Here is a 12,882-nt window from a genome sequence, read left to right as displayed (position 1 = left end):
GCTGGGCCCTTTCATCCCCCTCCTTGGAGTAGTAGTATTAGCCCTCCGATTCAGACCGTGCTTACTTAACCCTCTAATCCAATTTGTGTCTCCTCACCTAGAAGCAAACTGCAGATGGTCGTAAGACAAGGATTCCAACCTGTACCCTCCGATGACCACACATCTTCATGGGTCCACTTGACAGAAACCCCTCCAGACAGTCTAAGTCCTCCTTGCTTCAACAGACATCAAGCAACTAAAACACTTAACTGGGTGCCCTTCCTGTCCTAATCTGCATGTCTTGCCAATGGGTTTCAGCTCTGGGCAAGTTCACTATGGATTCAATGTGACCAAAGAAAGTGACAGTAAGACATTCTTGGGGTGAAAGGGTTATACCCAACTTTATTTCCATGGTGGCAGATCAATCACTAAAAGCCCATTCACTCAGAGCAAGTCTGCATGCAACAAGCCGGTCTCTGCCTCTGGGCCCCTCTGCCCACACAGCCGTCCTCTGGGTCTCTCTGTCTGCACAGCTGTCCTCTGGGCCTCTCAGCCCACACAGCTGTCCTCTGGGCCTCTGACCTTGGTGCTGCCACCACTCCAGCCTCTGCTCTGCTCTCCTGCAGCCCTGCAGCCATGCCATGGTGTGGGTGGAGCCCCTTTAATACAGAGTCAATAGCAACATATTGCCCATACACGTGCAGTGAGCTAGCCAACAAGGGCCAGGTGAGAATCCTGGCCACAGGCACTTTCATTTTATCCACACTCTACCATCCCAATGGTCAGCAAGCAGAGGGACCCAAATAACCACACTGTCCCTCACAAGCAGGAAGCAGCCAGAGTTGTCGTTGCCCCTCATCCCAATGATTTGGGTCCCAACTGCTTGAAGGGGAAATGTTAGGCAGGAAAATAGATATGAATGGGGTGGAAAGAGAATAAGGCCAGGAAAGTCCACTAAAACAGACCCAGAGTTAATGAGTTAATCAGTTAAAGCACAAAAAGCCAGAAGCAACATGGCCTGGAATGTCTGAATATTCCCCAGATAAAGGAGGGTACCTCAGTATAGCCCATGTCTTTATTGTGTTAATCATGCAGGCCCAGCTTATTTTCTAACTTTACCTATATGCTGTTTTTTCCTCCTTCAGCCCTAATCAAGTAATTTGCAACCTAAGCAACTAATTTAGTAAGCAGACCCAGCCATAAACAACAAAGTAAGAGGCAGAAGGATTCCATCTTAAAAATAGGATTGCATTTTAAAAGCCAGGAAGTTACCCTTTAGCAAACAGACAATAGCACAGCCCTCCTTGGGGGCTGGGCAGGCAGTCTTGTTTGATATGCTCCCAGACCACAATGCCAGTATCTCAGGGAGAAATCAGAGCAGTAAATTCCTTGCCCTAAGTTAATTTTAAATATTCAGAGACCACTTAACAAGTCTGCACCCTCAGCCCTTAGTCACATTCCTGAAAAATCCTTAAAAGGGTGCACCCCCAACCATTCAGGGCACTCCTCTCTCTGAGGTTGCCCACACTTTCTAGGTATGTAACCTTTTAACTTTAAACTTTCTCTTTTCAGCCCTTCAGGGTGCTCCTCTCTCCAAGGTCACCTGCACATTTTCTTTTTTTAAGTAACTTTAAATAAAACTTTTACTCTGCTTCACTACTGTGTCCCTGCCCTTCAATTCTTTGTTGTGGCAGGGACAAGGACAGAGGAAAATACACAACGCTCCCCCCCAACACTAACACGTGTGCAAAGGAATATCTGCTTGCTAATGTTTGTTAAAGCAAAGGGGTCTCAACTAATTAGATAAATTGCACATGTTACACTGGCAGAATGATATGCTTTAAAACAGCAAATGTGATTTTTTTATGTGACTTTTCAAATGGTCAAAGAAACTTGGGCACACACTATGATCATTTGCTCAGTATGCAATGTTTTAAGAAAAAAAGGAATATTTCTATTTCCTAAGTGCTTTATTTTATATCCTTATATTTTTGATACTTAACTGTATATGTGAAATATTTACCAGCTTTTCATATTTTGCTATTAATATATATATATTACCGATTTTTTTCTCATGACTGTGTGTCACAAAAGTGAGAATTATTTTAGCGGACAAAATCGCTTTTCTATGCCTAAAATGTCATGGGAGTGACCCAAAACTGGGTAAAAGATTTCATGTGCTGTGCAAATACCATAAAACCAGAGTTAGAGCTTTTAAATTAGGAATTTACTGAAAATTATTCTAACCTTAAACAATACCTAACAACAGTGAAAGAATAATCACAATGTATTTTTATGTGATTCAAAAGCTACAGATATTAGTAATAATGGCTCAGATGAGCAAATTACAAACTTTTCTTCTATTGCCAGCCTCTTGAAAATTTAATGTATAAGTTAGATAGTGAGCCCTAAGATATGAACCAACACTGCATATGAAATCAGCATACTGTGAGTTAAACTAACAAGTCAGATGTAGAATAAATAAACTGCAAACTTGATACTGATCAATCATGCCTCAAGCAGAGCAATCAAGGAGTGCAGTCTTTGAGAGGAAGCCTGTTGACCTGAAAGAATGAGAAACAACACTCACCGTGATTTTACTCCTTCTAATCTGTCTGATAACACTAACAAAATGTGTCAGTTGGAATGAGCCGTGTAATACAAATACACAGGGAAGGAGAGGCAAGGCCCCACTAAGAAAGACGAGAATAAAAGAAGAGAGATGACATTCAAAACAGTCACAGGGCTCAGGAAGTCAAGATGGGAAGGGCAGTCTTTTAATTGGGCTCTCGCACATTGCCCCCCCTTTCATAGAATGACAGTCTCTGCAAGATCAGAACACAGACTTGTTTAAAGAAAAGAACTTCATGGTGTTCAGAACAGAGGGGAGACCCATACATCCCTTTGCCATGTGCGGACCAACTTCTTTTCTTCAAAGGCATGTATTGGTGCTTGAGAAAATAACAATGTGCTCCAAGACCCAGCAGGTGCAGCTTTGGAGTCATTGTGACCCGACAGAGAGATTCAGCCCCTAGGTGGTGGTGAAAGAGTCTGAATGTAAACACTACTTTACATCCGGTGCAGAACTAGCAGGCAATGAAATCATAATGTGTGCATGAGAAAGGTGGCTTAAGAAATTACTCAGGGTATGCCCGTCTCCTTCCACAATGCCACACATGGTTACCTAGGTATTTCTTCAGTCAACATTGTGGTGTGAACCTGGTGTGAGAATTCTCAGAAACGCGGCAAAGTGGTAGGTTTGTATTTAAGAATTTGCGCTTTACCTCTCTGTGCCTCAATCTTGTCATCTATAAAATAAGGACAGTTACAGCGCCCACACCTTATAGCTTGTAAGTTTTAATTGTAAGGATTAGATAATTTGATTAGATTTACATCATTCCAAAATTATTAACTACTCTAGTAGCATTATTATCTTTATCATGTTTAACAGACTTATCTGTTTTCCTGACTTCTATACCATTTATCCAACTTGTAAACTTTTATATTTTTTATGAATTTCCATCTCAACCATTCTAACGTAGCTTCTTCCCCCATAGAAAATGGAAAAGTATTTGTTACATGTGCATATTTTAAAATGAAAATCTGAATAAAGGAAAACTATAATAGCTGCCAGAAAAAAAACATCTGCCAGAAAAAATATAGTCCAGTGAAGATGTGTAATAGAATTATTGGTCTAAAATGGTAACAAATGAAATCAAGTAAAAATTTCATAAGGTAGCAAAATTTTATCAGATTAATCAAATTTATTTACATGTAGGTTTTCTCTATTACAACAATTGGATAAACAGCATATCACTTCTTTGGAATAAAGTTATTTACACCTGTATACTTCCCATCACTAGATAATCTTTCAACATTTTAGTCTGAAATAATTGTTACAGAGACAGTACAGAGAGTTCCTGTACACCCTTCACCCACTTCCCCTATCTAACCATGGTGTTATGATCAAAACTAAGAAGTGAACATTAGTGCAATACTAATAACTGAAGGCTTTATTCAGATTTCTCCAGTTTTTCCACTAATGTCCTTTTTCTGTCCCCAGTCTAATCCTTGCTACCACACTGAATTTAGTTGTCATTTACCATGTCTTAGTCTCTTCCAGTGTATGATACTTCCTCAGTCTTTGTTTTTCATGATTTCAACACCTTTTTTTTATTAAGGTATCATTGATATACACTCCAATGAAGGTTTCACATGAAAAACAATGTGGTTGCTACATTCACTCATATTATCGAGTCCTCCCATACCCCATTAAAGTCATTGTCCATCAGTGTAGTAAGATGCCACAGAGTCACTACTTCTCTGTGCTACACTGTCTTCCCCATGACCTCCCATACCATGTGTACTAATTATAATACCCCTCAATTCCCTTCTCCCTCCCTCCACACCCTCCCTCCCCTACCCATCCCCTCTGGTAACTGCTGGAGTCCTTCTTGGAGTCTGTGAGTCTGCTGCTGTTTTGTTCCTTCAGCTTTGCTTCATTGTTACACTCCACAAATGAGGGAAATCATTTGGTACTTGTCTTTCTCTGCCTGGTTTATTTCACTGAGCCTAATATCCTCCAGCTCCATCCATGTTGTTGCAAATGGTAGGATTTGTTTCTTTCTTATGGCTGAATAGTATTGCACTGTGTATATGTACCATATCTTCTTTATCCATTCATCTACTGATGGACACTTAGGTTGCTTCCATATCTTGGCTATTGTAAATAGTGCTGCAATAAACATAGGGATGCATATGTCTTTTTGAATCTGAGAAGTTGTTTTCTTTGGGTAAATTCCTAGGAGTGGAATTCCCGGGTCAAATGGTATTTCTATTTTTAATTTTTTGAGGAACCTCCATATTGCTTTCCACAATGGTTGAACTATTTTACGCTCCTACCATCAGTGTAGGAGGGTTCCCCATTCTCTGCATCCTCACCAGCATTTGTTGTTCCTAGTCTTTTTGATGTTGGCCATCCTCACTGGTGTGAGGTGATATCTCATTGTGGTTTTAATTTGCATTTCCCTGATGATTAGCGATGTGGAGCATCTTTCCATGTGCCTGTTGGCCATCTGAATTTATTCTTTGGAGAATTGTCTGTTTATATCCTCCCATGATTTCAAAACTTTTGAAGAGTACTCACCAGTTATTTCGTTTCTTTGGTGTTTTTCCAGGATTGGACTGCTGTTATGGATTTGGGGCAAGAATACCAAAGAGGTGAAGGGCCTTTCTCATCTTGTCAATCACATCAAGGGATACATGACATCAGTATGTCTTATAACTGATGATCAAATTTTGATAACATGCCAGTGGTTTCTCTCAGGTTTTTCCACTGTCGAGTTCGTGTTTTTCCCTTTCTAGATACTGTAGTTATTAGAGGTGAGTCACTGTGTCCAGCTCACAGTGTAGGGAAGAGGAATCAGGCTTTGCCTCCTGGAAGGAGGGACATCCAAGGACTTGGGCACTTATGGTAAAATCACCATGGTAATTAATAAAGACTTTGGGAGAGCAACTGAGGCTATACAAATATCCTGTTTCTGTAACTTAGGTGTTTTCAAAAGCCATTTTTATATGTACCATTTCCTTTAACCTTCACAAGAACCCTTTACTGCATCAATAAACAAACTGAAGCTGAACAAGATGGGCCTAGCTCACTGCAAGTGAAAGATAAGGCAGATTTCCAAGTTCATGCTGAAGGTGTAAATCTATGCGGCAGTACTAATGCTGCTGCTCAGTTCCAGCGCTGGAAGATTTCATTGTCCAGACAGCAAATGTAGGTATAAATAGGCATGCCCACTCATTCAGATTAACGCAAATATTACAGACTAAATCTGAATAGAAAATAAGGAAGAAGACTGGGCTAGGAGACAATTAAGTGTTCGACACTTGAGCTATGTGCGCCGAAAATCGCCATTCCTCTTCTCAATCAAGATTATTGTTCACTGTCCTAAGAAGGTCTACTAGACTCTCTTTTCCTATAAAATAACTAGACTCTGGACTACTTAATCAATTCTTCATAGATATCTGAATCCCAAAGAGGAATAGAGTTCAGGCTTAAGCCTGAAATACAGTTTTAGATAAACCTGTTTTCTAACTAAATCATACTTAATTCATTCTTTGTTAAAAGTTCTAGTAAATGTCTTTAATTAATATCATTTATACCTGAAAGATCATAATGTTTAAACTCTAAAACACAAAAAAAGCCTAGATATTTTGTATACATTTAGCTATTAGATTTAGATATTAGATTTATATAGCACTTACCACATATATTTTCTCATACAATCCTTTCTATCACATTATGAGATAAACAGAAAAAATGGCCTTATTTCCATTTTACAGATGAGACTTCTGAGAGTTTAAGTTTACCTAACACCAACTATCTAGTAGAGTTAGGACTTGAAACTATATAGAACTAGTTATATTGTGCTGTACATCTACATTTGGCCTAAACTGATGGGTACTCACTCTTTTTACTTATATCTGAACTTGCCTGACCATAATTAGATATGTCAGATCATTTTTTTTAGACCAAATGCATTCTTGCAACTATATCAGAGCTATTGACACTTTTTAAAATCAGATTTTTTTCAAATCGTAAAACATATGCTGATGAAACCATAAGAAGTATAAAAAAAATAGAAAAACTAATACCCAGAGGTGATAATTTATAAAATTATCTCCTAGTGATATTTTATATAGTTAAGATGATAATTGTGTCCATATCTCATATTCATTTGAAACATATGTACTTCTCTTTGCTAATTAAAGCTCTTCATGGAACTAACATACCATTAATAAAAATAACAAACAGCTGCCCGGTACTTACATGCAGTTACTGTTTTGTGCTTCTCATAAATGAACTTACTTCATCTCAGCCCTATGATGTAGGTACTGTCTCCATTCTATAGCACAGGAAATGGATTTCATGGCTATATAATAGTACACTACCTGCAAATACCATTATTTACTTAGCTTTCCCACTATTTCTTGACGTTTGGGTTGTTCTCAATTTATGAAACTGTCAGGAACATGGGTAATGTTAAGTTCTGACTCTGCGTGTATTAATAACGTAAGTGCATGCTGGCTGGTTGGCTGGAGCTGGGGAGTAAGTAAACTAAGACACGAATCATAAGCATTATTAGACATTGTTGATTGGTACCAAAATAAAAGGTAATAAAAAGAAAGTCCACCTTTGTATTTTCTAATATCCTTGACTGCCTATTAACACTAAGTCTAATGGCCAGGAACCCACCAAATTATATTATTGCCTGAAGAATAGTCATTATAGGTGATAATCACCTTCCCCCTATGATCATAACATTGGGTGGTATGGTTTAGGTAAAGGAAATTGTGCACAGTAAAATTATTCATGTATGGTCTGTCAATCAACAGCCAGCCCGATCAGAAAAATCACCTGGGTTAACTACTTTGTTCTGGCAGAACCACACTGCCTTCCACTTTTAAAACTGAATAAAACATTTTAAAGTCCTTTGGAAATATTTCTGTAAACTACAGTAGGAAAGCTTACATCCACATACTAACAATGTTGAATATAAATTAAGGCCCAGTGAATGGGGAAACTCCCTTGCTATTGCCAGTTGGAAATTGTTTATAGGTTTCCTATTTTGTTATAAGCAGACTTTTCTCCCTTTTAAATTTTAAAAAGCCTCCCCTTAGAAGCAAGTCTCTATCATCCAGAAAGATATGTGGTGCTGAAATGCCCTTTACCTGCTTTATTTACAGGAGAAACACGACAGAAAGAGACTATGCTCTCCACCATCTAATTTCTCTAAGCTATAGCACTAGATTCTTTTTAAGTTTATTTATTCAAAACAACAGCACAATTCTTTTTTCTTGGGTCAGCAGCTTACTGCATTAACATCCATCATCAAAGGAGCCCGGCTGGAAGGCAGGTGGAAGCCCATTTTCTCAGAGACTGATTTTTTTTTTAAGCCAAAACACACAGGCAGTAAGCAGGAGGTTATTTACCATCCAAAAGGTTCAACTTGAAGGTCACCACCAAAAACTGGGCACTCACACTACTGACCAGCCTCCTTGAAATCTTGAAGAATATTTTTTTAATCACTTAAATTCCTTTTATGATGGCCCGTGAGAGTCTGATTACTTCACTACACAAAGCCCACCTGAATAGCTTAAAACAAGGGGAGGGGAGGTTCCAAAGGAGAGGGAAGTAGGTCAATGTGTGTTTATTACAAAGATTTTTCTAATGGCTTCTCTACTTGCTTTACTTACTTTGATGTATTTAAAGTGGGAAAAGTTCATCAAAGACCTCTGTGATTAGAGGCTTAAATGTATTTAAACAACTACCTTTGCCATGTTTTAAAGGTGATTTGCTCCATGGGTCCTAGCAAAATTATTCTTTGAAAACCTTGATTTGCTTCTTGCTGGGAATTCAGCTCAATTATTTTTCCTTGCAAGGTGGGAGTGGAGAGTTCTTGCTTGAAAATGAAGTCAGAAGGGTCAGTATTCCTGAGACTGCTCTAAGAACTGCAAAAAGCAATTGGTTTATATTCATTTTACATCCTGTCATGTCAGGGGAATGTGTTTCCTTCCTGTAGCTTTTCTGGAGATTTATGTAAGGTGAGGAATGCATTTGACCAACATGTATAAACCACTGGCCTCCTATTTCAGTAGAATGTGCTATATTCTTTATTTCAGATATTTTTAAACATTTGTCATCAAACAGTTAAATCAACTTTAGGATAAAATTGGAGATTTTCAGTCTAGGGTTCAAATAAGTAAAGAAAGACACCCCCCCACCCCACCCCAAAAATGTCCCCTATGCCTGAGTGGCTGGCAGAGAGGACCTGTGCTATCAATATTTTCTCTCGAATTAAGCCAAAATTTGTTTCAGTTAAGACTCTGATACCAAAGTCATCAATCACCCTCCTGTCTGAGAATGAAGCTGGAACATTCATTTCTTCTTCAGATGTAAATGATTTTTAGCATCTTATTCACAGCAATTGTGCTGAAGAATAAAGGTGGCTCTTTAGAAGGGAGAAATAAATTCATTAAATAAAATCAATAAAAAGCACAAAGGACCTTCACCTGATTTTTAAAAGAAACACTACTTAGCAATGAGATTGTGATTTGTTAACCATTCTAAATTTTCACTTCTACTTACTTCCATACTTAGATCATAGAGAAATTAGCAACCTAATGTTGTCGTGAATATATTATCATCTGTGGCCATTTCTGAGTAATCTTTCAGCTTCAACATGCTACAGAATGCTGTGCACTAGGAAAATACAAAATACAGGTGAAAACAAGGCCTGCCACAAATAGCGACTGGCAAGGTCACCTGATTATAAGCATTATAGTTAATACGATATCTATGCCATTCAGGTGCAGAAGGTGGCATTCAGGCGAAGCTACCAGCATGCACCCCAGGACCAGCTCTTAGGCATGGACAGTGGCTTCCGGAGGAGGTCCTGGATCATGAGGCCAAGGCTCTGCGCCCGGAGGCTCGTGGTGGACATGCACAAGAAGAAGAAATCTCAAGAGGCCTTCAGAGAACGGACAGCAGAAGGGGAGGGAACAGTTCATCACTACTAGTCATGAGAGGGAGAACTTAAGACAGCACTATTAATAAAATGCTTTGAGGGAAAAGCTAAAAAGCATGATTTGGAACAAAGGCAGCAAAAGGAAAACGAAGGCTTTATAAAATTCTGAAAATAAAACTTCCTCGCATTTTCAAAATGGCACAGTCATTTTCAGCACCATGGTTCACCTCCCAAACCTCGGTTTTTAGAAAAGAAGCATCAGATCTACGGGGATTCTTGGTGGAGACACGGCCTGCGTTTCTAAGGTTGGAAGTGTTGATAAAAACAGTTAAAGGCACTAAGAGTTACCAAAGAGAAAGGGACTGGGGAGGGTGGGTGGGAAGGGAGGGAGAAGGGTGAAAAAGGGGCATTACGATTAGCAGACATAATATAGACGGGTGCACGAAGAAGGCAGTATAGCACAGAGAAGACAAGTGGTGACTCTATAGCATCTTACTACACTGATGGACAGTGACTGTAATGGGGACTTGATAATGGGGGGAATCTAGTAACCACAATGTTGTTCATGTAAGTGTGTATTAATGATACCAAAAAAATAATAAATAAATAAATAAATAAAAACAGTCCAAGGCAAGGGCTAAACTATTAATACATGATGAGCCTGAAATACTTTAACAAAACAGAAGACCTGAGATTGGTTTGAACATATAAAAAAATAACCAGAAAAAAATAAAAATAAAATCTCTAAGTGAAAGAAATTAACTGAGATCAACCAGGCAGGAAAAGACAGGGTAGGAGCCGTCAAGAGCTGGTCGCTATCACAATGTAGATATTTAAAAGGGGAAAAATAACCAAAGGAGAATGAGACCAGGTGTGTGACTGAATTTATGACCTCCAAAAAAATAAAATAGTTTCAATCTAAACATAACCTTGAGAAATCAGTTACTTTAATAAAGGGGTCAGCATGAGGGAAACAGTTGGGAATAAATTGCATGAGATTATTTCCCTGTGAGTGAACACACAGTGTAATAAGCTGTGAAGAGCGTCATTCCATACTTACATTGTGTTTTGCAAGCAAAGTGGGAAATTGAGAATTACTGAACCTTGCTTAAGTTCTTATCCAAATGAGTGTTTCAATTAGTTAACTAAGCTTTCCCCAGCTTTAGAACTGGAGCTAGTATAACGAATGAAGTGTTCCATCATTTTTGGTGATGTAAAATGCCCCAGCAAAATTTTTATACATGGGATTAAATCTAACCAAACAAGACTATTTGTATTGATAATGCAAAGCAATACTACTTAGATAAGATGTTTCAGGCTAATCTATATGTAACAGCTTTACCAAGTTTTAATTTTCATACCATAAAGTTCACCCTTTTTTTTTTCTTTTTTGGTTGTTCTTAACTTGAACAAATACACGAGAAAACAGAGCCTTATTAAAAACAGTCAATGTAAGTTTAAAACTATAATTATGGTGACTCATTTTAAGGCCATCATACAGCTAAACACATTTTAGGGTATTAAATAAACATTCTTGAGTCACTAAGTGATGTAGGCTTTCTAAAATATATCTATCTACCAATGAAGAAAACAAACAAAATATACAAAAATCTCTTGGTCAAAACTAACAAGGAAAAAAAACCCCAAAGCATTCTATTTTCATGCTATTTTGGAGAAACAGTGATTGCTTTCTTGGGTGGTTTTGGAGTGGGGAAAAGGAAAGGAGTTTTCATTTATCTTTTTAACTGTCAAGGTGCTGAGCACAGTTCTTTTTACATAGCATTTAAGAAATATTTGCTAAACTAAAGAATGAAGGAGGCTGGGACATAGGAAGAAAGCAAAAGTCAGAGGAAAGCAAACTTTAAAACACAAGCCTGCAATTCCTAATTAAAGTTTTGGAATTTTATTCTTATAGTTGATAACTTGAATGACAGTCCTTTTTTTTTTTTACGTATGCAATGCATTTGACAGATGAGAAATTCTACTACATACCCCATGTGAGGAGATCAGTGTGGCCTGAAAGACGGAAGTGCCTAAAGATGAAATCATAGAACAAATCAAGCACAGTAAATCACCTGGAGAGGACATTTGGACCCATGGAGTTGGTAGAAGGCTTGTGGAATGGCAAAGACATGAGATTTGTCATTTGTTCTCAGAAACAGCAATATATCTCAACTATAATACATATGTCAACAGGAATATTTTAATGCTTTTTCCTAGAACTTAAAGATGAGAGATAAGGGAAACACCAAGAATTACCAAAGCAGTTTTATTTCATGCATAGGAAATAGGCAGCTCAAATAAAACAGAATAATATTCTACATGGGTAGCACAGACATTCGCAGTATTACAAGAATGACAGTAAGAATACAGGAGGCAAGAACTTCAGGCCTTGGAGGTTCATCACCTCATTCTCATTCTTTCTCTTTCTCTCTCACACACATGCTTGTGTTTACTGTATTCTGCACCCCTAAATGATAATTGTATATGACTTTTTGAAAAGCTTTCTATAATATACATGACAAGAGAAGAGCTTCTTACTGCTAACAAAAGTACTTAATCACAAAATCTTTTCACTAATGAAAATTACCAGGAAAATAAAGAGTTCAGAGGTATACACACTTGGATATAACATAGATGTATAATGTTGTATTAATTAATACATTAGCATAATAAAAGAAAATATTGCCCTGGGAAAAAAGGGGAGGATAGTTAAAAAAATGCCTTATGAGAAATCAGTGATTCACAGAAAGCATAATGCTCTTCTCTCCACTTCGGAGAGATCAGATCCCACCACTAACACTGCATTCTGTTCTAGTTTTTGCACATGAGAAGGGGCAATACTCTACCCAAGAAGAACCACAGAAGAGCAATCAAATGATTTAGAAGAAAGAACTGTTGGAAAACCAGGGTTATTTAGCCTGGACTTAAGGCTAAAGCAACTGATACATTTAATGACTGTCATAAAGGGATTAGATTAGTCTATGGTGCTCTTCCAAACAGGCATACTAGGAGTAGGCAATCTTCCCCAATAGAGCTGAACCATTCTTTATTCATGATACAAGTATAGATAATGCACAAGGCAGAAACTACCAACTGCCAGAAAAAGAGAACCAGAAAGTGCCATGGGCATTTAGAGATTGAAAGGACTGGAAGTAAAAATTACAAGAAAGCACATTTCATCTCAATCTACTAACTAAAGCTGTCCAACAAAGGAACAAGTATTGAACTCCCAGCGACACCCAAATCAAAATTGTGCTTTCTGAAGCCTCTCATCAAAGGGTTACTCTATACTGTTGCCCACTCCTAACACTGTTATCTGGAGATACAGTCTGGGGTTATTCATCTTGGCAGGGCCATTAGGTATACAGCC

The 12,882-nt window shown here is 38.1% G+C and overlaps 1 protein-coding gene across 3 annotated transcripts in view; it reads right to left on the bottom strand.

Moving 5' to 3' along the window:
- The window catches only part of EXOC4 (exocyst complex component 4), a 797,616-nt gene that overhangs the window by 355,580 nt on the left and 429,154 nt on the right, over positions 1 to 12,882 (bottom strand). Inside the window, exon 11 of one of the 3 annotated variants that reach the window (XM_057504777.1) lies at positions 2,480 to 2,543. The exons of the other annotated variants lie outside the window; for them this stretch is intronic. Within the exon in view, the coding sequence (XP_057360760.1) occupies positions 2,495 to 2,543 (49 nt within the window). The 3' untranslated portion in view covers positions 2,480 to 2,494. Of the gene's footprint in view, positions 1 to 2,479; positions 2,544 to 12,882 lie in introns of those variants that run through there. 3 annotated transcript variants of the gene reach the window in all.

Source organism: Manis pentadactyla, chromosome 7, assembly GCF_030020395.1.
Source record: "Manis pentadactyla isolate mManPen7 chromosome 7, mManPen7.hap1, whole genome shotgun sequence".
NCBI classification, from domain to species: Eukaryota; Metazoa; Chordata; class Mammalia; order Pholidota; family Manidae; genus Manis; species Manis pentadactyla.
The sequence above is the reverse complement of the archived record's forward strand: the minus strand, read 5'-3'. Positions and strand labels throughout refer to the sequence as shown.